Below are 21923 nucleotides of genomic sequence, written 5' to 3'. Positions count from 1 at the left end.
AATCTGTCAAAACGGCAGTGCTGGTTCGGAGCTGAGGTCGGCTGACTCCACGCATCTCTCCCTACTTCCCCCTCTCAGACCCTGCCCCTGGCCCCCAAAAGAACATTAAGCTGAATCTTTAAGACTCAGCCCAGGTTCAGTGGTCTCTAAATAAACCTAAAGCAGACTGCATTCCTCCACCATTCTCCGAGGCACTGACTACAGCAATCCACCACAGAAATGGTGGCTAGTTTAGGGATTCCTGATCTTTCTTAATAGGAAGAACTCCTAGACACCCTTAAAAACCTAGCTCGGACATCACTTCCTTCAGGAAATTATCCTGGAGCTTCCCCAGCCTCTTCCATGCTACCCTCAAATTCTGAATAAGCTTGGCCCTGGCGGCATGCATCACAGCACACGGCATCCCGCCACTAAGTGCATCCCTGTGCATCCCCCGATCTAGAATAGTGATCGCTCAGGGCAGGGACTAATGACTACCTCATTGTCCAAGCCCTCAGCATGGTGATGGAAGACAAAGAAAGTCGTGTATGTAGTGGACCAAGCTTCATTCCGACGTCCCTGACCCACATAGGCCCTCCTCGTGCTCCAGATCCCCACCTTATGCACACCCTACACCCTGCAAACTTCGCAGGACTTCCTGCCACTACCGTGTGGTAACGACAGCCTTCTCCTGTTAGACTGGAAGCTCTGCCAGGGCAGGGGCCCTTTGTTCCATGCCGAGTCTCCAACGCTTCTACTGGAGGCACTCCACAAACGTCTACTGCTGGACTGGACGGAAGGAAGGATGGGAGGAAGGGAAGTGGGGAGGGAGATAGGGAGGACAGACAGACAGAAGGACGGCCGGACTTCAGTGGTCCCAGGCGACAGGGACTGCGCCTGGCCCCGGCCTGGCAGCTCACCTGTACGAGTCCCCATCTCTGTTGTAGTCACACAAAAGGTAATCCTTTCCCACCACCTTGTCTCTGGCGATTTTCAGGGGCTGGTCAACAGAAGACAGGAGATCTTCACACAGACTGGGGACCTGGCGCGAAGGAAGGAAAAGGCAGAGCCAGGGGTTAAAACAACACGTCGAATCCAGGTTGGCTAATGGCAACCGGAGCCACATCATGGTCAGCACATTTAACATCTGGCCCTTGGTACTCTGCCAGAATCATGGGCCTGTTCTTTTCTTTTCCACATGTGTCTGACACCAACTGTGTCCCTCCATAAAGAAACCTGTTCTTGAATTACAGCGGAGCGTGATTTCCAACACAGCCTTCCTTCCAAATCTGCGTGCAGCTTTAATTACCTGGTCGCCAGGGTGGTCTGGTACGTTTAAGTACGTATGTGCTTGGTATTGGTCTCTGGTGGGCAAAGTACAAGCTCATGTCCTGAGAAGAAGGTAAACATTTGAAATACATAGGAATCCAAAGAACTCTGAGAATAACCCGACCGTGCTCGAGAACTCCCACCGGCTCCCGTGCGGGGTGGAGTTTCCAATACTTTCCAGGCCCCTGGCCAAGCATTACCAGGTTGGCTCGCAGAGTCAACCCTACCTGCTGCAAAGGTGCTTCACACTAGCTTCGCGCAGAGCCGAGCTCCAGCGGGCTTATCTCGGACCCACACGGAGCCGCGTCACTGAGGAGGAGGGCCCCGGGGCCTGGCCAGGCGGGGCGGATTCCCAGCGCAAATCCTGCCCAACCGGACACAGGGCCCCACCAGCAACCAGGCCGCCTCCTCCTAATTCAAACATCCATTTCCACCAAAATATTCCAGGAAGGGATGGCAGCACTTTCAGAAACGGATTCCTTCGGGCTTGAGTCACTTCCACGCTATATTTTCAATGTGCTGACTTATTCGTTTCATGGCCCTGGGTTTACGGAGGCCCCACCATATCGTTTACCAGGATGGTGGCTGCCAACTGCACCAACAGCCCTTCCAAATGGAAAAGTTAAGTCATGTGGCAAAGATACCCAGAAGAGCCGCTCGGCGGGGGGGCAGACCACCGGCTGGAAGACCCCGACCGCCTCCAGGAAGGTGAGGACATGGGGACCGCCCCCTCGGAGACCACCCAGCCTCCGGGGGCTGCTTTCTTTGGGCCCCTCTGCCAGCCCCCCAGGTGCTTCGGAGCAGCTCACACGGCCCTGGCTGCCACAACTGGAAGATGGTCACCTCGTCTCGCATAAACTCTGGCCTCAGTGAAACCATCGGTTTCCTCTACATGGACCACTGCCGGTCCTCTAGCCTGTGAGAGATGTCCACACCACTAACCTCCGGCGCAATCTGCAACGGCCACCCGTGTCCTCCACACCCCCCCCCCCACAGCTATTTCTGTCTTTTGTGATTTTATTTTTTAAGTAATCTCTACACTGAAGATGGGGCTCAAACTTACAACCCTAGATCGAGAGTCACACGTGCTACCGACTGAGCCAGCTAAGGGCCCCAAATGAGGCTATTTTCAAGGTTAGTTTTCGTGATGAGAATATCAAACCCCGGGCAGCCCGGGTGGCTCAGCAGTTTAGCGCCGACTTCAGCCCAGGGCCTGATCCTGGAGACCCGGGATTGAGTCCCATGTCAGGCTTCCGGCATGGAGCCTGCTTCTCCCTCTGCCTGTGTCTCTGCCCCCCTCTCTCTCTCTCTCTCTGTGTGTGTGTGTCTCTCATGCATAAATAAATAAAATCTTAAAACACACACACACACACACACACACACACACACACACATCAAACCCCTAGCACATCCAAGTGTCTGCCAGGTACCAGGGATTAGGCGAGGCCTTTACATATACTTGGCAGACTGCACTTGAGAGCTCACTCTCCTCCTGTAAAGCAGGCAGCTTCATGCCCATTACAGACATCTGTCTGTAAAGACTAGACAGTTGAGGACCAGAGTCCTTAAGCTGCCCAAGGCTTACACAGGAAGCAAGCAGGGGAGGCTGAAATCTCCCCCTCTGACTAACTCTGATTCAACAGACAACTGAGAGCAGGGACAGTGCATGCCAAAGGCACACTGTGGCAGCAAGTAACCCCCTCCCATCCAAGGCGGCAAATAACCTCCCTGCTCAACAACCAACGGCCACAGAGCCTGGAAAGAAGTCCTGGCCAAGGCAAGGAACAGCTTCCATCCAAGGCAGCTGGGATTGGAAAATCGCTTGCTTTCCTGCGGATGGTCCTGAGCACCTATGTGGCAGCTGGTCACCACAAGCCCTTTGCACCACCGTTTGTTCTGTTGAGTGTTGCCTTAGCTTCCCTGTTGGGCCCTGACTTCTGCTTCAAACCCCATTTGAAATGGTTGGGGCCCGATTCATCCTGGACTGTGGCAGAGGCTAAGCAAACAGGCTCTGAAGTGTGACTTCCTGACTCTACCACTTACCACCCTTAGGACCCTGGGCAAGTCATTTTCACTTCTCTATGAAGACCTGATTTCCTTATCTGTAATGTGGGGATAGCAAAACCTATTCACCGTGATTTGGGGTATCACAAAAGACCTGCATTGGGCATTCAGTCCAGTGCCCAACGAGGGGGAGGGCACACACGCTAGCATCGAACACCCACATGCCACCCTCCCTCCTCTGTACTCAGCATTGTCTGCTGTACGTGCTTCTTTGAGGGCAACGTCAAACTGGGTCCCACCTGAATTCACCACACTGCTTCAGGCACTGCATAAAAACAGACCTTTGAGCATCCGGTTCTGATCCCCAGTTCTGCCTGGAGCCAAGCTGTCTCCCCTTCCCCACCGGCCCCCCACATAGGAAAGCTTACAAGATAACGGGATTCAGTATAAAATAGGCTCAGCTGCACCACTGATCAAAAGGTTAATCCACGAATTACAAGTATTTCAGTAATTTCTTGCTAACACGTCTACTGATTTATTTGTTGTCTGTCTCCCCTCCTTAGAATGCAGACTTTGCCAGGGTGGGGACTTCACCTTGTTCAGGCCTGTATTCCCAGCACCTATGGCAGCCGTGCTTGGCGATAGTGAGGGCCGGGTGTATTTGGATGGGAGGGAGGAATTTTACCACATGGAGCCTCCAGAACACCTACTGGCTTTGTTTTGAAGTTAATAAATTGGTGTGCAGTAAGGATCTTTATCAAGAGTTTGCCGTCAAGAACTGAACTCTGATGGACACAAGGACCCGCTTCACTTTGTAGTTCCAACCAGACATTCCCCAAATATGAATCGCGAGGTAGTGGGAAAGCCCTAGACAAAGAGAGCTGGCATTTTAATTAAAGTCCTACATTTTTATTACCATGTGACCCCGAGCAGCACAGCAATGGTGGCCAGACTGGGAACTAAGAGACTGGGTTCTAGCCTTTGCTCTGGTATTCATGTGTCCAATGCACTGGATAAGCTCTGCTGGAGACCGGCTGCTGCTGGTCTGTAATAAGAACGTCACTGTTGGAGTGCCTGGGTGGCTCAATGGTTGACCGTCTACCTTGGCTCAGGTTGTGATCCCAGGATTCTGGGATTGAGTCCCACATCAGGTGTCTCTCTCTGCTTCTTTCTTGTCTCTCATTTATGAATAAGCAAATTAAAAATCTTAACAAAAACAAAAAACCATCACTGCTGTGGTGAAAATACTTCAGGTAAAGAGAGACTATAATCAAAATGACAAAATTCTTCATGTAGTTAAACATGTTCATCTTTTATTTGGAGACTGCCTTTTGGGGGGCAGGGTATCAAGATGCCCTTAGTTTTATGAAATAATAGGTTTACTTGGTTTTTTATTTAAAAACTGACAACCAGGGCTATCTGGGAGGTTCCGTTGGTTAAGCACCTGCCTTCAGCTCAGGTCATGATCCGAGGGTCCTGGGTTTGAGCCCTGCATTGGGCTCCCTGCCCAATGGGGAGTCTGCTTCTCTCTCTCCCTCTGCCCTTGCTTGTGCTCTCAAATAAATAAAATCTTTAAAAAAATTGACAACCTAATGATCTACTCTTCTTCTGTTTTTCTTTCTCCACCAGCCCCCATCTCGCCTTTAAAAAAAATGTTTCTGGCCTGTGAAATACAACAATGTGGCAGCCACTGGTCTAGAAAATGGGATCCAGCCCTCCCCGCCTGTCCAAATAGATCAGGGTAACTTCCAAGGTCAGTGTAAAGAACCGGAAGGGACTCTACTCCTCCCATTTCGTAACTCATGTTCTTCAAAGCACAAAGCTAAGGCAGCAGTGCAAAGGGTCAATCTGTGGTACCAGCTGTCCCCTAAAGGGCCGCTCTCGTGGCCTGCCCAGCCTACCTTGCCTATCATGGTCAGGAAGCTTCCCAATCCCAGGAGGTCTGGGCAAAGCTGACTTTCACTCCACTGCTGCCCACAGGCAATTGAACATCAGCCCCCAGGCGACTCACGGATGGGCCTTCTCAGAAGGTTGCTCCAGGGTCTGAGGGGAGATAGATGGCTTATATTCTCTCTGCGAGGGAAGCAGGGGTGTGGGTGAGGGCTCCGGGCTGCAGTGGGCATCAGGAGAGCGCCTGTGTGAGCTTCTGAGCGGTGATATTACCTGGGCTCCCACACCCAGCCACCCCTAAAGATCTGTGAGTGGGCTTTTAAGTCCATGGCCAGGTACTAACCAACCTCAGAAGAACATACATCTACAGTGTCACCACAGTTATGGCAGCGCACAGAAAAGCAGAGAACTCCTGAAGGCGCAGGACGTGCCCTTCCATGAAGAGCATCTGGGATGTGATACAGCCGGCCGATCCTTTGCCCAAGCAAGTACAATTTTCGCCTTTTGGGTAAACTTTCAAGGTGAACCATACCTTTGTATCCATTCTCCTCCATCAGTCCTATTTCTTTGATCAAAGAATCCTCTTTGGTTGTCATGGGGACTGAAAAGTGTGGATGGCATGGTGTGTCCACAGATTTGTGCCAGAGCAGCTGCCCAAGGCTGCATTAGTCACGACCTAGTGCCACCCACCAACCTGTCTTCCATTCTATCCCACCCCCCACTCCTGCTGGCAGCTTCCCAACACCACCGTCCTGTTCGCTGTTCTCTCCACACAAGTTAGCACACGTGTTCTTCTGCCTAAAATATCCTCCCTTTCAGGACTGCTGGAGAAAATACAGGATTGGGCAGTTAATTTTTAATTTCTGATACATGATGAATCTCATACTCAGGACATACATTTTTATTCGCTAAACTTGGCAACCCATCCTCATTCTCCTCTCAAATCCTACCACCCTCTAGAACCCAGCCCAAGTTCTGACTTCTTTATCAGGAGGCCAAATTCTTTGGAATTTCTATAGTAACACTGAGATCAACTGAATTCCAAATGCATCGGGGATGGCTGTTCTAATCCTGCCATCAGCTATCACTTCACTCCTTCCTCGCTACTTTTAACATTCTCTGAGTCGGGGATCCCTGGGTGGCGCAGCGGTTTGGCGCCTGCCTTTGGCCCAGGGCGCGATCCTGGAGACCCGGGATCGAATCCCACATCAGGCTCCCAGTGCATGGAGCCTGCTTCTCCCTCTGCCTATGTCTCTGCCTCTCTCTCTCTCTCTCTCTCTCTCTCTGTGACTATCATAAAAAAAAATTAAAAAATAAAAAAATAAAAAAATAAAAAAAAAAAAAAACATTCTCTGAGTCTGAGTACTGAGTGTGAGCCCAGGGAGGTACTGAGTGTGAGCCCAGGGAGGTACCGAATGTGAGCCCAGGCAGGTACCGAGTGGGAGCCCAGGCAGGTACCGAGTGTGCGCCCAGGCAGGTACCGAGTGGGAGCCCAGGCAGGTACCGAGTGTGCACCCAGGCAGGTACCGAGTGGGAGCCCAGGCAGGTACCGAGTGGGAGCCCAGGCAGGTACCGAGTGGGAGCCCAGGCAGGTACCGAGTGGGAGCCCAGGCAGGTACCGAGTGGGAGCCCAGGCAGGTACCGAGTGGGAGCCCAGGCAGGTACCGAGTGTGCACCCAGGCAGGTACTGAGTGTGCGCCCAGGCAGGTACCGGCTGCGAGCCCAGGGAAGCAGAGCCCAGTTCTCTAGACCCAGCCTAGAGACACGCACGGGGTGCTGGGGGCTCCAGCAAGTCTGCTGACTGATTGGAGGTCTTACTCTACACCCAGAATAAAGGCAGTTTATCTCTGTCGTCAATTAGTTACCGGCGCTCTCCCTACCCTCAACCCCCAAAGCTGCCCCCACTCAGTCCTGTCAAGTGCTTAGAACAGCGGAAGAAATCACATTAAGTCCCAAGGATCAGGAGTTTGCAGAGCAATTTAAATGAAAGGACAGGTCCAAACAAAGGCAAGAGTTCACTCCGGGGTGCGTGTGTCATCGGCTCCACTGCCCCTGAGCGAGAACACGTGGTTGGTGCCGACACCCGAGGGCCGGATGGTTTCTGTCCAAACTGCCCATCTGAACAGCTTAACAGCCTTTGTGAGGAATGTTCGGATAACACCAAAGGTGTCAGATCAGTCCAGGCTGTTAGGGGGACTTAAACTTAATTCTAAGTGACTTGGAACAGTAAACAGCACTGCCCCGGCCAGAGCACCATGCTGGTGGGGTGGGGGTTCAGGACTCCACCGATCAGTTTCTCCTGTGCCACAAACTCCTGAGGCCACACCCCCGGGAGCAGGAGGCACCATGCCCCCTACACCTGAGGAGCGGACACCGTCACCTGGCTCCCCGGGGCCAAGGGGGCCACCCGAGGAGGGTGGAAGGGGAAGAAAGCGAACTGGGACAGGAAGGGAAAGACCCCAGGAGGTAGACGGTAAAAGAGGCTAGGACGGCCTGAGTCACAGCTGCAGGTGATCCTTTAATAATAATGAGGCCAAGGATGATGAGCAGGAGTCACAGCCAGCATCTGGTGGTACACGCCGGGCACTGTACTATAAACTCTCCCGGCAACACCTCCTTTAATCCTCAAAAGGGCCCCAGGCATAGAACAGTTAGAGAATCCTTATTTTAAAGAAGAGCAAAACAGGGCCTTGGAGGAAGACTGCGCCGGAGTCGCAGCGCTATTTGCCAGTGGCCCAAGACAGGACATGTGAGATACAGAACAGCTCGGTTAAGAAAAAAAAATTACATCCACTCTTGCTGTTGCCTCAAACTGAAGGCTCTTCTACTATCTAACCCAGCAGCGGATCACATGAAAAGAGATACAAATCAGAAGTTTCCGGCCACAAGTGAGGTTCGTGTCTGTGCCGCCATGTGGTTCTACTTTGCCTCTTCCCCTTCTCCATTAGTTATTAACGTTGAAAACAATTGTTCAACCAGAAAAAGAAACTTGAGATGAACCCTTAAAAAAAAGGCACAAAAGCCAGACCAGTTCAACCCCATGGATAATCCAATCCACTGCACTGCACTCCCGTCTTTAAGAAGTGCGCCCTTGTACCTCTGTTTCTGGAAAAAAAAAAAAAAAGCTAAACGAACACATTCCATCTTTTGATCTGCCCGCTGGCTGCGAGCCCGCCACCAGAGAGATAAGAATCGAAAACAGACCCTGTTCGCTGGGTCGAACACTCGGATGAGTAATGTTGGGGAAATCAGGGCTGGGCAGAGGCCGCCCCGCTCCCCGCGCCCCCCTCCCCGCATCAGAAGCCCGGCTCCCTGGCAGCCAGGTGTCAGCATGCCCGAGCTCCCGGTGGCCAGCAGAGGTCTCTGCTTACAGTTTCATTTCTTCCTTTCATTTTTTCTAAGGCTACAAACTCTCCCCTTTATTCACTAATGAAAATAAATAAACAGAAAAATGAAATATAAGACTAAAGAGTGTTTTTGGCGACACACATGCTGGTGTCAGAAACAGTCTACAGTGTGGCATTCTGGAAAACACCAACCTTGAAAGCAAACACAACTTCAGATCCTTGGTCTGCCACTTCCTGGCTGAGTGTACCCTTCCTTAACCTCAGAAATGTGGGCTACAATACTGGCCTCAAAGAGAAATTCACGCCACTCAATGGATGCTGAGGGCTCCCCCCCCACCCCCTCAGGGATGTGCTAGGTGCCAGGGACACAGGGGCAGGTAAGGTGGGCACACGCAGCCTGCTCTCCTGAAGCATGCTCCAGCCACTGGACACTGACAAGGCACAAGGGGCCATCCCGGTGGCAAGGGCAAGACTGTGGGGACTCAGTGGTTTAGGAGGTGGCACAGAGATGGCACATAAATGAAGGAAAGAGGGGGGCACTGTGTAGGAGCAGGAGCCAGCACACAGGCTCTGGGCAGGAGGCCCCAAGGTGAGTGTAAGGAAGAGAGGAGAATCTGTGGCCACAAAGCCACCCCTCCCAGGACAGGGAGCCAGCAACGGGAAGGGACTGTGCTGTGGGGCTCCCTGCCCACACGAAGCCCTCCAGCCACACGTGGATCTCGGCAGAGACCCAAAGCCCCCCAACTCAGCGCAGAGCAGGACCAGAAACAAGCATGTCGTTACCTGTTGAACCGAAGGTTACTCAGTCCTCCACCAACCCCAACCACACACGCATGCACGCACGGGGTTGCCCTCCCTCCCATCTCAGATCCAGCCCTCTTCCAACTAAGCTGTCACTTGACTCTAAGAATGATATTCTTTAAATGAAAGTACAAACTATGACCTTCATTAGACGTCTATACGTTGCAAAGTGTATAACAAGAATATCATTCAAGGTACCTGTTAAGTGTAAGAAGCAATTTCCCTATTTTGAAAACATTAAAATATGGTGAACCGTGTGCACCCCAGATTCAAGAGGCTGGTGGTGCCTGTAGTGCCCCCAGTGTCTAAATGAAGCTGGCCAGCAGGGCTAGCACGAGGAAAGCATTTCTGATCAAATATTTTATTCTACTTAGAAACAAATTTTTCACATGCCATTACAACAAAGAACTTTCTCAAGAAACAAGTCCCTCCCCGCTTCCTCTTCTCAGACAGGTGCCCCAAACCACCCCAGGTAAATAATAAAGGCAAACTTCCTGGGCTGGGTTTCAGCCATTCATACTCAAGACTCCAAAGCTTTGCCTTCTAGAAGCTCACAGCCTGGAATAAGAGGCCAGGAGAGTTTGCTAAAGGAAGGGTCAGGAAGGGGCACAACAAAGAGAAAGCAAATTGAGGGAAAATTAAAATCACTATCTGTGAGTCAACCACAGGCACACACACAAGGCTCCTGTTGTCCACATGTAACCCTATGCTTCCCCAAAGGGGATGAACTAGGCACTCGGAACCTAATTAAATTAACCGTTCCCTGGCCAGGGCCACGACTCCTCCTCTGGTGGAGGAAGTCAAGAGAACCCAGGGCAGTCTAACCTGCCTGCTCCTCTTAATTAAGGCCTTGTTCCTGAGGAACAGAGCACAAAACAAACACCTTCGCAAAGCCAGAGGCCGAAAAGTCAGCAGACACAAGTCACCGTGGCCCCAACGTGCCCCCCAGTCCATCCCGCCCAAGGCTGCCCTGCCCCGGGGACCTAATGACCCCTGGCCTCTCCCATGAAACCCCAAAGCCTCAGAGAGGAGCCGATTCCCCAGCCTGTGCTCCTCGTGGCCACAAGGCCTTGGTTGTGGGCCTCACACATTCGGGACAGAGGTGGGGTCTGACGCCGGCAGGGCTCCTAGTGCTGGTGACATGGTCCCCCGGGCAGAGTTCTGATCTCCCGGAGTCCAAGTCACATTCTGTGGGAAGCAGGTTCCTAAAACATGCTTCAGAGCCTCTCCCAGAGATGGGACTGGGGCCAAGGTCGGGGCATGGGGGTGCTGGCTGGCAGTGAGGGTGACAGCGGTGACCCACGATGGCACTGCGGCTCCATGACCACCGGACCCCCAGGCAGAGGAAGACGCAAGTTCTCAGCCCCGGGGGAGAGGATGACCCCTTGGTGGAGATGGTAGGGGCCGGGGCCGGCCCGTGAGAGGAAAGCAAGTGTGGGCACAGAGCTGTGGCCGCCTCCTGCTAAGGGATTACCGCATTGGCCGCATTCTTATAAATCACGTCAGATCATTCAGGGAAAAGACCAGGTGAAATTACACAGAACAACCGGTTTAGAATAACGATGTTTTCACTAAGGCCCTGTGACTTCAGTGGCAGGACCGGGAACCTCCAGCGTCATCTCCGTCTCCACGAGCTGGGACCCTGGCGGCCACGGGTGTTCTCTGAACCGCTTGCTCACACTGTCTCACTTCCCTGCCGTGGGACCCTGCAGCACGCTGTGGCCTTACTGTCACCCCAAACGAGTAGCGCTCACAGAGGAAGATGCTGAGGCACAGGAAGGTACAGCGGCCACACGGCCTGACAGGAAACCGCAGCACAAAACCATCTCAGCTGAAAGGATCACCAGCTGGACAGCAGGGCAGAGACAAGGACCCGGCAAGAGTGGGTTTTGCATGATTAGGTCCCTATCACAGCCGCCGGGGTAAAGCAGCGAGCTCTCACGGTGGAAGGCGAAAGAAGAACCAGCCCGCTTCCTCATCACTGGGCATTCAGGTCTGGGCCTGGCCTCGGGCTCTCTGAAACGTGCGTTGAAGCCTCCGTGTTCCAGCCTTCCTGAAAGCTGCGAAGGGGCGCGGAGATCCATGAAACGAGATTCTGGAAGGGAAATCTGACAACGGGCATATGCCGCCCGAATGAGAAGCGAGCTGCCAGATGGACAACGCTGGTGAAATGCAGAAAGGTTCTTTCCTGCTGACCTGGGAGGGTTCACCATGGCTCAAGGAACAGGATTTCCAGAGCGGGTGCGGTAGACCAATAGAAGCCACCCCAGCACCACCTGCTGAGGCTCACAGCGAGCCAGGCCTGGGTACAGCTCACCCTCAAGGTCCCTACAGCCACCCCGAGAGGCCAATGATCCTGGGAAGCAGAGGGGCTTGGAGCCACGCAGCCACTGAGTCATCTGCCAGAGTTCCGGCTCTTTTCACCACATATTCTCCCCAAACTCTCAAGACCACAAACTTCTAAACAACCCTAACAGTCTACCAAAATTCCAGGGATGCGGCCGGTTCCTTTCAAGTGGAATTGTTCGTGCTGTGTTTGTGTGTCTGAGTGGGGCTCGAGGCCAACACTGATGTGCCACGTTATGTGAGGCATACTCAGAACAAGTCAGGGCCTTCTGCCCCCCCCCCCCCCTTTTTGCATAAAACCGTCTTGGCTGGCTGGCCACAACGTTTCCCACTGGATTCCTTCCATTGGATGGATGTCTCATCAGGTTTTAATTTCACTGAGTCATCCAGAGAAAATGACCACGCATGGACAAAGAAAAATCTATAACTCTTCCTACTGGGGAAGTCAGCTCCACTTAGGAGCCACCGATGCATCCCCTTCATTGGCTAGGCCTTTAGGATCAAGAGCTCCTCTCCACTTTGGCCCATTAAGAGATACAATTCAAATGTATAGCTCCACTTAATCCCACCTAACTGTATGAGGGGTTAAGTACAGTGTCCCCACCCACATGGAGCTCAACGTCTAGGAGGAGAGAGAGGGGCACAAATGACATAGCCACACAGTAGGTGCTATGGACAGGGAGTCCTGGATGCTATGGAAACGGAGAGGAGGGCTGCCCAGAGCTCCTCAGGAAGGCAGAAGGAACAGGGCAGAGTCCAGGCAAGACCTGAGAAGCCGAAGCCTGTGGGACTGAGGCAAAGAAGGGGAGCACCCCTGGCCACAGGAGCAAGGTGTGGGAGACGGATGGCTGCGCAACTCTGTGAATATTCTAAAAACCAATGAAACACACACTTTAAAAGGGTGAATTTAACAGAATGTGGTGGACTCTACCTCCATAAAGCTGTTGTTTAAAAACAAAGGTGAATCAAGAGAGAATGTCCCAGGTGGAGAGCACAGATATACCCAGGGAACTCGAAGTTCAATGCAAATGCAAAAAAGATCAGTTTGTGTTTTCAGCAGAGTATGTTATGTGATCTAAGTTTGGGGTAGTAAGCAGTGACTCTGGGCATCAGGGACCAGAGGCAGTGTTACCTTTTTATTTCACGTTCAATAGCTACTGGACTACTGACTCTTACGACCCAGAGCTTTCCTACGTCAAAATAAATTAATAAATTAGCGCAGCACATTGTAGGGGATGCACTATCAGCCAGGAATTCAGAGCTGAATCTCTAATGAAATGGGAATAGATCATCTGATGGTCCTTTTGGTTCTCCGAGGCAGAGAAGAGATGTCTGGTGGGTGCTGGTGGAGGGAGGGGTAAGAAGGTGGGGGACAGGGTAAGAAGGCCCACCCACCACTCTCTGTTTCATGCCAGTTCTATATAAGATTTAGCTTGAAAAAGGGTTCTACCGATTTAAGAAATGTCTGAAAGTAACTTGACCAGATGACCAGCAAGGTTCATTTGAACCATAGACCCTGCAAAGTCTCACAGTTCGAGACAGACTACGTACTCATCTCTATGACCCTCCAGGAAATGGCTTTGCAAGCTCATCAGAAGTTTGTGATGTTCGTCCTAAAACCAAACCCACATCTACTAAGTGTGGCACTGCTGGCCACCCAAGAGTGATTAAGAGTTGGGCCTGCCTATGAGGGGCACAGCCCGAGGGAGAAGAAACGGGCTCCCGACCATAGGTTCCAAGTCCAAGTCCATCAGAAATTTCTCTATTTGTACACAGAACCTACATTACTCCCTCTCTGCTCTCTTCCAGGATGCTTTCCCACCCCTGAGCCTCCCACCCTAATTCTACTCACTAAAGGGAAGCCCGGGATTTCCTATTGCCCACGACACAGATCTTCATCAACTATGGTGTCCCCTTCATTCGTCGGAGACCTGGTCACTGGCAGTTAGCACGCCACTGGCTTTTTAAGGGCCTGGTGACAGACACACATCAGAACTCCCAGGCACCCAAAGGATGTGCAGGCTGCTCCATGTCCTAGCTCACACTCCAGACCGACTCTGTCGGGGAAAAGCAAGCCAGGCGGGCCTTACTGCTCTCAAGGACTTTTCATCTGTTCCCCAAACCAGATGTGTGCCACAGGGGTGACCAGGCACTCCTCACCCAGGGCTGGGGCCTGCCAAGCTGTGCTGCCTCAGTGGCTCTCAGAAAGGAAATGCCTTCTGGCTCTCTAGGTCCTGGGGAAGCGGACTCTCTTTCCAACTCACTTTTCTGTCTCACTGTTTCTCATCCACCAGAAGGCAGGACCTAACCTAAGTCTTCAGACCTCAGTGAAAGCTCTCCAAACGTTACCTAAAGCACTGCTTCCTTAGGTCCACCAACAACAGGATGCCACACGCTTCCTATAATGCAGAAGCCAGAGGACCCTACCCCCCACAGGCAAGGTAAAGCCAAGAAAGGGGTCTTCGTGTATTTCTGAGGAATTATGCCTCCCAGCTCTGGTGGACAAGAACCACAGGTATCTTCTTCACCTTGGGACAGCGCAGCCTCCTGCTACCGGACCTGACGCTGCTCTAGGTCAGGTTCCTTCGGAAGGACTTCCCTGATCCTGCAGTACTGCCCACCCACTAACCAGAATCACAGGAGGATTAAGCTCTTTTGTTCATTTTGTCCAGAAGAAAACCAAAGTGCTACTCCAGTCCCTCATGTGTCCAGGAGTACAAGAGCTCGGACGCCAGGAGCGCCCACTGCCACCTCCCAGAGCTGTGGCAAGACACACACGTCAAGGCTAACAAAAATGACCACAGAAGAGCACCTGCACGAACGTCCTCAGAGAGACCTGAACTTCCCGTACACACACAGAACAGAAACCAGAGGAGAAAACTTTCCCCAAACAGAAGTGGGGGCTTGCAAGGAGACTTGCTGAGTGGCAAACTTTTTGGAAAGATGGAATTTTAAACACAAACACAAAAGGGCAGAGATTTGAGGCAGAGGAGCTGTGCGCACAGCTGGGCAGCCCTTTAATTAGGGCAAGATTTGCAAAGCCTGTGGAGCGTCGGCAGATTTTCCCCGGATCTCCGGAATGGAAAGAACGTGGAAACCGACGGGGTGACCAACAAGTTCGCATTCTGCTTGACACTCTCGTGGAGAGTGAAGCCCCTGGTCTTGTCCCTGTCACCTTTTCAGGAGTCCTGGCAATCGGTCCCTTGGAGCAACAGAGGACGACGCCCTGGCCTGGGAGGAGGCAGGTGGGACCTGCCCCTTCCTAAGGGCTCTTTCCACAGCACACAGGAAAGCTCTTCCATCAAGGTGTTTTAGGGCAGAAACAGAATTCTAGGGAAAACAAGCAAGCCCCTCGGACCCTGGGGCTGCAGTTCTTGTTTGCATGTTATTATACAGTACCTCACAAGCATTTCTCATGGATTTAAATATCTTGCACATGGACAAAGGATCTGTAATAAAATAGAAAAATGATATCCGCCCCCTCCAGCTCCCTACAGAGGGAACGCATGCCTCTTTGACTCCCAAGTGGCGAAGGAGACAGTGGTTCTTCCCACACAGCCAACACCTATGTCTCTACTCTTGTTTCTGGGACATTGTGATGTCCGATGCAGCACTGTGGCACAGTCTTCTTAAACCGATGCTTTAGCTCTACTTTGGAGGACAGCCTGTGCCCCCTAGCAGTTATAAGATGTTCCCAAGTCTAAGTTAGAAAGGTGACAAGGATCAGAAATAAAGGTAAAGGCTCTGCGCCCCTTTTCTCCACCAAAACCCAAGTGCTCAGGAAAAACAGAAAGCCGGAGGCCTACTTTGGGTTCCTTTGGGAGCAGCAGCTGTTACCAACCAGAGCTGTGAGGAAGACACCAGGTGACGGAGAGCCTGAAAGATCTGACTGGGAAAGACCAAGGTCCCTGTGAGATCAGACACGATAAAGGCAGGTGGTGCTGGCAATTCCACTGAGCGAGCGCACAGTGTCAACAGGACCAGCAAGGTCACTGCTTCCCAAGAAAGGACCGATGGTGGCTCTTCGAGAGGCAGGGAGGCTTGGGGAGCAATGTAGGGAAGAGACACGTTTCCCAGCTCTAACCTTAAAATCACAAACAATAAATCAATGGCTGTCTGTCTCTTCCATTATGCAACCAGAAAGTCTGAGTGGCAACCAACAGCTGATCCTCAGGAGGACCGCAGTGCATCCCATCACCTACTTCTGGGCAAGGGACTCACCAATGCCCAAGGCTTGACATCCTAATCTGGGCACAAACATGCGCTCCTACTCTGTGTCCAGCTAGCTCCCTTCTATCACCCTGTCTCAGACTCCATCTACTCCAAGCAGCTTTCCTTGAAACCCACCCATCACCAAGGGCTGTGGGCTCTTCAGATACACACAGTATCTTACTTACCACTCTGACCCCAGTGCCTCAGCACAGGCTCCAGCACGCAGGAGGGGCCTGAGCACGCCTTCACTGAGGATACAAAGGTGACCAGAGCAGACAAGATCTCTGCCCTCAGCTTAGCAGCCAGTGAAAGTCACATAATTAATCCAATGGAGAGTACAGGGGACTCCCATGGCTGCGGTGACCAAGGCACAGAGTAGGGGGAGCGAGGCCCAAGCAGAGGTCTGAAAGACCAGCAGAGCTGCTGTGGAGAGGTGTTCCCAGTAAAGGGAGAGTACAAGACCCAACACTACAGGGCACAGGACCTTTGAGAAACCCTAGTGGATCAGTATGGCTGGAGTGGAAGGGCCTCAGGAGTGGGGGGAGGGGGACAGAGGAGGGATGGGCCAGCCAGATCAAGAAGTTTTGCTAAACCCAGAATGTTCTCTGGGCTTGATCCTGATAACAGTATGGAGTCAGAGGGCAGTGGAGGGTCATGATGAAAAGCGCATTTTGGAAAGATGACTCTGGCTGCCGAGAGGGAGATGGGGCAGGTGGAGGACTACAGGCAGGGAGGTCCAGAGGCTGTTAGAAAGATCCAGTAACCCAGGGAAGGGTAGGAGCAATAAACGTCCACCGAATGGCCCTAAGTGATTAATACGCCCTTAGCCGACAGGACGGAGTGGGTGGGAGGCACTCCTTAGAGGTGACACCCTGGGGCATCTGGAACCATGACTCCACCGGCTGTCGAGCTGCTCCCAATGCTCCTGGGGCCTGCCTCTGTGCTAGACTCCCAGAGCCAGCTCTTCCACGAGCCCTGTCGTCATGCTTTAGCTGCCCAGACCCAAGAAGAGGTCAAGCACCACGGGCGAGGGCATTAAAGCCCACTCACCACGCCACCCCCCTCCTGGCTAGAAGACAGCACCACCTCCCAGAGCCTGATCAAGAAGCACTCGCCCACCACCTGCCATACAAGAAAATGCAGGGTGCTCTGAGAGGGGACACAGCCGTCCTTAAGGGACAGCCGGACTACAACAGGCGAGCTGCTCCAGGTCACGGGTTTCTCCTGCACTCACTACTTGGCACAGAAGCCAAGGCAAGTGTGCCAACGTATTCTTCTCCATCACAGCAGCTGGCAAGGCCCATGGAGCGCTCATCACAGCACCCCACGATGCCCCAGCACACCCTTTAATCCTCCCAGCTGCCCTCTGAGAATGAGGTGAATTCACAACTCCCTGCATGGTACACATGGGGAAACAGAGGCACAGACAGCCCAAGCGGCTTCCTCAAGGTCACCTCAGTCTTCAGGGTGCACCAGACCCAGCTCACTTGCTGGGTTTGCTGCCCCTCTGCACTGCCCCGTGCTGGGGCCGCCAGCACCGACCGCGATCCCTGCGCTGACCCCGTGGGGCTGAGGCCTCCTGAGTTGCGTTTCAGCTTCACGTGGCACTTCTGCCCCGTGTCCTCGCCCCTCCTCAGACTACACAGCTTAGAAGGTATGGACAGAGAGTCCTCTCTCCAAGCCTGGGGCCGGGTGGGGTGACTGGCTCATCTACTAGTTATTTAGCATCATCCATGAGGCCGGGCACCGCGTAGACTCGGGATACGGATGAGCAGCATTACTATTCCACAGGCGCTCCGGAGCCAGAGGGCCCTTGGGCGCTAGCAGTGCAGGTCAGCCGGGCCCCGTTGAGGGACGCGGCCTGGAGATGGGGCTCCCCAGCAAGCAGAGCTCACAAGTGGGAAGGTCAGTGAAACAAGGCGTGAAAACGCTGGGGAAGGAACACTGAGAGACCTTCCAGGGCCAACACCCCCCGCCCCCCTACTCCCTACTTGCATTCGGCATGGTCAGAATGAGGGGAAATCCACTTGTAGGAAGAATAATCATTTCCAGCCTGGGGCAAATCTCCTAAAGGGTTTTGTTCTGAACCCAGACTGTTATTTTAGCTTCCAGTCAGTAGTAATTAAGTGTGCCTACACATTCCAGAAAGAGGAGAGAGGCAGATTAACGATAATTAAATCTCTTCTGTATTTGGCCCCAGATCTCTCCTCGAGCTGCCTGCTGTCAGATACTTCTTCCAAAGCCTCCATCTGACACAACTCCTACCAGCACCATCTGTAACATCAATTCTGGTCCTGGCGTGAAGGTTTCAATTACACACAAGGTAACAGGCCCCCAAGGACCTGAGAGTCTGGAGTTTCACAAGCGCCGTCCCCCCTGCCCGGTACACCACACATCCAGAATCTGGTCGGTGATCATTTGCAAAGGGGAGGGCACAGGGACAGCCCCTTCGAGAGGCCTCTCAAAGGCAGGTTCTATGCCTGTTGTGACTGACAGGGTCTTTAATGAACCTTAATTGTGAGCGCAACGGGCCCAGGAAGGCAGCAACAGATGTGGCAATGCGGCAACCGCAAACCTCCTGACTAATGAATAAAAAGTGTCCCGCCTGATGAGGGCCAGTGACCCCAAAAAAGGAGGGTGGAATCATTCTTCACCCCTGCACCGTTTCTAGAGCGCTGATTCCTTAATGCAAGCAAACGGGAAGCCTCTGGGGGGCTGGAAGGCACCTGCCTCCAACCTCCCAAGAGAAAAGGACCAAGGAGGGGTACTACTCGGTGGCGGCACACAGACCTGGGGTCACGTGATCAGCACCCGGGCTGCCTCCACCAGGGCTGCCTCCACCAGCAGTTCGTCTCTAACAATGGGAGGCTCAAATAGGCCTCCTGTTCAACATGGGAAGGGGAAAGCTCCACTTTGTGAGGACTGAACAACTTCTTACTGGCACTAATTACCGGGGTGATATCTGCATTCAGAGTCTGCTGTCGGGTGAGGACCTGCAGCACGAGGAGGAAACTGCTCCTGGAGAAGCTGTGCACACAGGCAGCATGGTGGGAGGAAACTAGGCCTCTGAGTCCAATGGCCTGACCCTGCTACTCGGTAATTAGCTGTGAGGCTCTGACCACCTAATTAGGCCTCTCTTGGTCTCCTCACCTGTAAGATGTGGTGTGTATTTTAAATAAACATGGGAAGGGTCAAGAGAAGCATCTGACAGTTACCAACTAACCAACAGGTAAGCAGCAGAGCTTTCATTCATCCGCACGATGGCTGCACCAGACTTGGGTGAGAACCCCTTTCTCTATGCCAGGTACTGTTCCAGAAGCTTTCCAAACACCACATCTCGTTTCCAAGGGCAGTGTCATCAGCAGCCCCCACCCCCCATGGCTCAGAAGTCACCCAGCTCAGACATGGTGAGGATGAGAACACAGTCTGGTTGGGCCCTCAAGCTTTCAGGTGCTCAACCGTATCAGGGACCCAGTGTCAGACTCATAGGTGCCCTAAAACTTCCCAACCAAGAACTTTACAGGAGCTCCACCTCCACAAGCATGCTGAAATAGGCTTCTGTGGCCGGACGCATAAAGGGTACATGGGTGGGGGGAGATCACTCAGTAACCAAGGACATGTGCAAAATAAACGGGTACTATTGCAAGCCCACCCCTATCATCCACACTGTGGCTGGGGGCCCCTCACAGGCATGTCTGCCAGGAACACGTGGTAGCAGGTGAGGTGCTCAAGCAGCCTCCCCACCATGACAGACAGACTAGGGAGAGGATGAAGGGGAAGAGCCCTGGAAGGGGTAGGCCCACTGTGGGCTGACCCTGGAGGAGCCACGGACGCGGGGGCTGGTTCTCAGACTGGGGAGGGGGTGCCTGGGGGGCACAACGGCAGTGAGGAATGGGACAGATGAGAGATAGGGATTTCAGGCTGGGGCAAGAGAGCAGCAGCCCTGATGGGACGGAAGGAGGCAGAGGCAGAGAGAGCAGGAAACTGGACCACAGAGAAGGGCCCTGGATGACAGCCAGGGGCCTGCGTGGCACCTCTGCATGGCTGAAGTGACCTAGGGCCCTGAGGATCCGCCAGCTGGTCCTTGGACAGATCACACTCCCTACCTGTCCCACCACCCAGCCACTTTGTGTAGCTTTCCCACCGGGCCTTCCCAAGAAAGGACTGAGCATTATGAATTCAGGGAACTGAAGGAGGGAGCAGAGCGCCCACCCAAGCCACCAGCGTGATGAGCAGAGAAGACTCACACAGGCCGGGAGCCCCCCTCTGCCGGACAGTCCATCACCCCACTCTGCAGAACGACGGCTGCCCTTCCTGGCAACGACACCGGCCTGCCAATCTGACTCTGAGCTGCTCTGCTGGCCCTGGGGTCAATGACAATGGCGTCTTCCCGCTTTCCATCCCGTCAGGAGTTGACAGAAGGTAGGGGAATGGTTTTCAAGACAGATGCCTCAGTGGAAGGCCTTCTCACCTCCTCCTTCCCCCCTGTCAGGTTAAACATACCAAGTCCCTGCAAGGGCACACTGGTTATGACACCCCCACCCCATGAAAATCAGGACTGGGACCATCCACCTGTGTGCACACAGAAGGCAGCCTGGGGCGTCGGGGTGTGGCCCCCAGGCTGGTGGAACCCAGGGGTTAGCAACAGGTCCTGGAAAGCCAGCACTTATTAACCACTTGTCATGTACAGCAGCATGTGACACACATCCCCAAACCCTCCCAAGTGCTCCAGGAATGGGGTTTTCTGACCCAGATCTTGTATGCCGGAGCAATCTGGGAGGTGAAGCAACCTGCCTGCGCTCTCAAAGCTGGAAGATGACGGAACGGGATTCAAGTCCCAGTCAGCCTAACTCCACCCACAGACGTGAGCTGCAGAGGCAATGGAGCCAGCCCAACTCCGGGGGCATCTGCCAGAGGCCCCCCACCTGCTCGGCTCTCTCCACATTTTCACTGTACAAGGCAGGTTATCTGGTCACAAACCTTACAGAAATGTCTCTTATGCCAGCAAAAGGGGTCCTGAAAGTAGTGATGACAACACAACAGTATCCATGGTGATGATCTTTTAGTTCCAGGCAACGGGACTCAGGTTCTGAGACTGTGACCATCTGGCCCTCACTTCAGAGAGGAGACCCTGAGAGACCCACCTATCACAGAGAAGACAGCAGCAGACCCAACGCTAAGACCCAGGGTCCCTGACTTCTGATAAGATTTGCTTACTGTACACAGTGGTTTTTCCCCACCTTCCTCTTTCCTCCCTACTGAAGGAGCCAGAAGTTCTCTGAAGCAGTTCTCTATATGAAGAAACCACAAGGAAAGCTGTGTTCTTTGTATGCCATTTTACCAGATGGTCACCAAAATTGTAAGCTTGGCTAACATCAAACTTATGGCCATTGCCAAAGAGGGTCTGGAACCCAGGTCATCTGATATGCACGTTATGAACCTTTCTAGGAAACCAATGTTTTCCAAAGCAGAGTCCATGAAAGTGAGCTAGAGAAATGCTGGGTTCAAGGAAATGTTGTTGCTGTTAACTGCAGGACTTCTCAGAACCTCTAGTAATGTGGATGGTGAAGCTCCTATGGGGCAGAGTAGGCCATGTTGTTTACCCCATTGCTCATGGTCTTTGTTCCTCAGGAAGCTCATCAAGGTGAGCTGACCAACTTCATGACAGGCACTGTGCAGGTCGCATCCCAGAGGAAATTCAATCCATCCACGAGGCAGAAAAAGCCAGGTCATCCGTGAGGGTGACTTTTCTAGCCGTCCTCTCCTGTTTCATTTTGCACTCCTCTGAGAAGGACGCAGAGGATGTGTACGAGACCCCTGCCCTGCTCCCTCTGTGACTCACCTGTGTACCTGGCTCTCTGTTCCAACAGAGCATTCTCACTTTCCTTATCAACGGCGACAGCACACAGCAGCTGGGAGCCCTGGGTCCAAAGCTTGGCTCCACCATGGCCACCTGGTGACCTTGGCCGAGACGCCCAGGCCCCGCTGCTGCTTCTGTCCAGCGGGAACAACACT

General features: G+C 53.0%; 1 protein-coding gene and 1 long non-coding RNA gene across 6 annotated transcripts in view; both read right to left on the bottom strand.

The window, feature by feature from the left end:
• The window catches only part of CAPZB (capping actin protein of muscle Z-line subunit beta), a 130914-nt gene that overhangs the window by 38272 nt on the left and 70719 nt on the right, over positions 1 to 21923 (bottom strand). For all 5 annotated transcript variants that reach the window (XM_072828078.1, XM_072828079.1, XM_072828080.1 and 2 more), the window contains exon 3: positions 900 to 1021. In XM_072828078.1, coding sequence (XP_072684179.1) covers positions 900 to 1021 — 122 coding nt within the window. The remainder of the gene's footprint in view (positions 1 to 899; positions 1022 to 21923) is intronic.
• LOC140634319 (uncharacterized) lies at positions 4099 to 20944 on the bottom strand. Its single transcript, XR_012031835.1, has 3 exons — positions 20889 to 20944; positions 5214 to 5355; positions 4099 to 4518 (listed from the first exon to the last, which is right to left on the bottom strand). It is a non-coding gene; the product is annotated as an uncharacterized lncRNA (long non-coding RNA).

The sequence above is a fragment of the Canis lupus genome, chromosome 5 (assembly GCF_048164855.1).
Source record: "Canis lupus baileyi chromosome 5, mCanLup2.hap1, whole genome shotgun sequence".
Lineage (NCBI taxonomy): Eukaryota > Metazoa > Chordata > Mammalia > Carnivora > Canidae > Canis > Canis lupus.
This window is presented reverse-complemented; position numbering and strand designations above follow the sequence as displayed.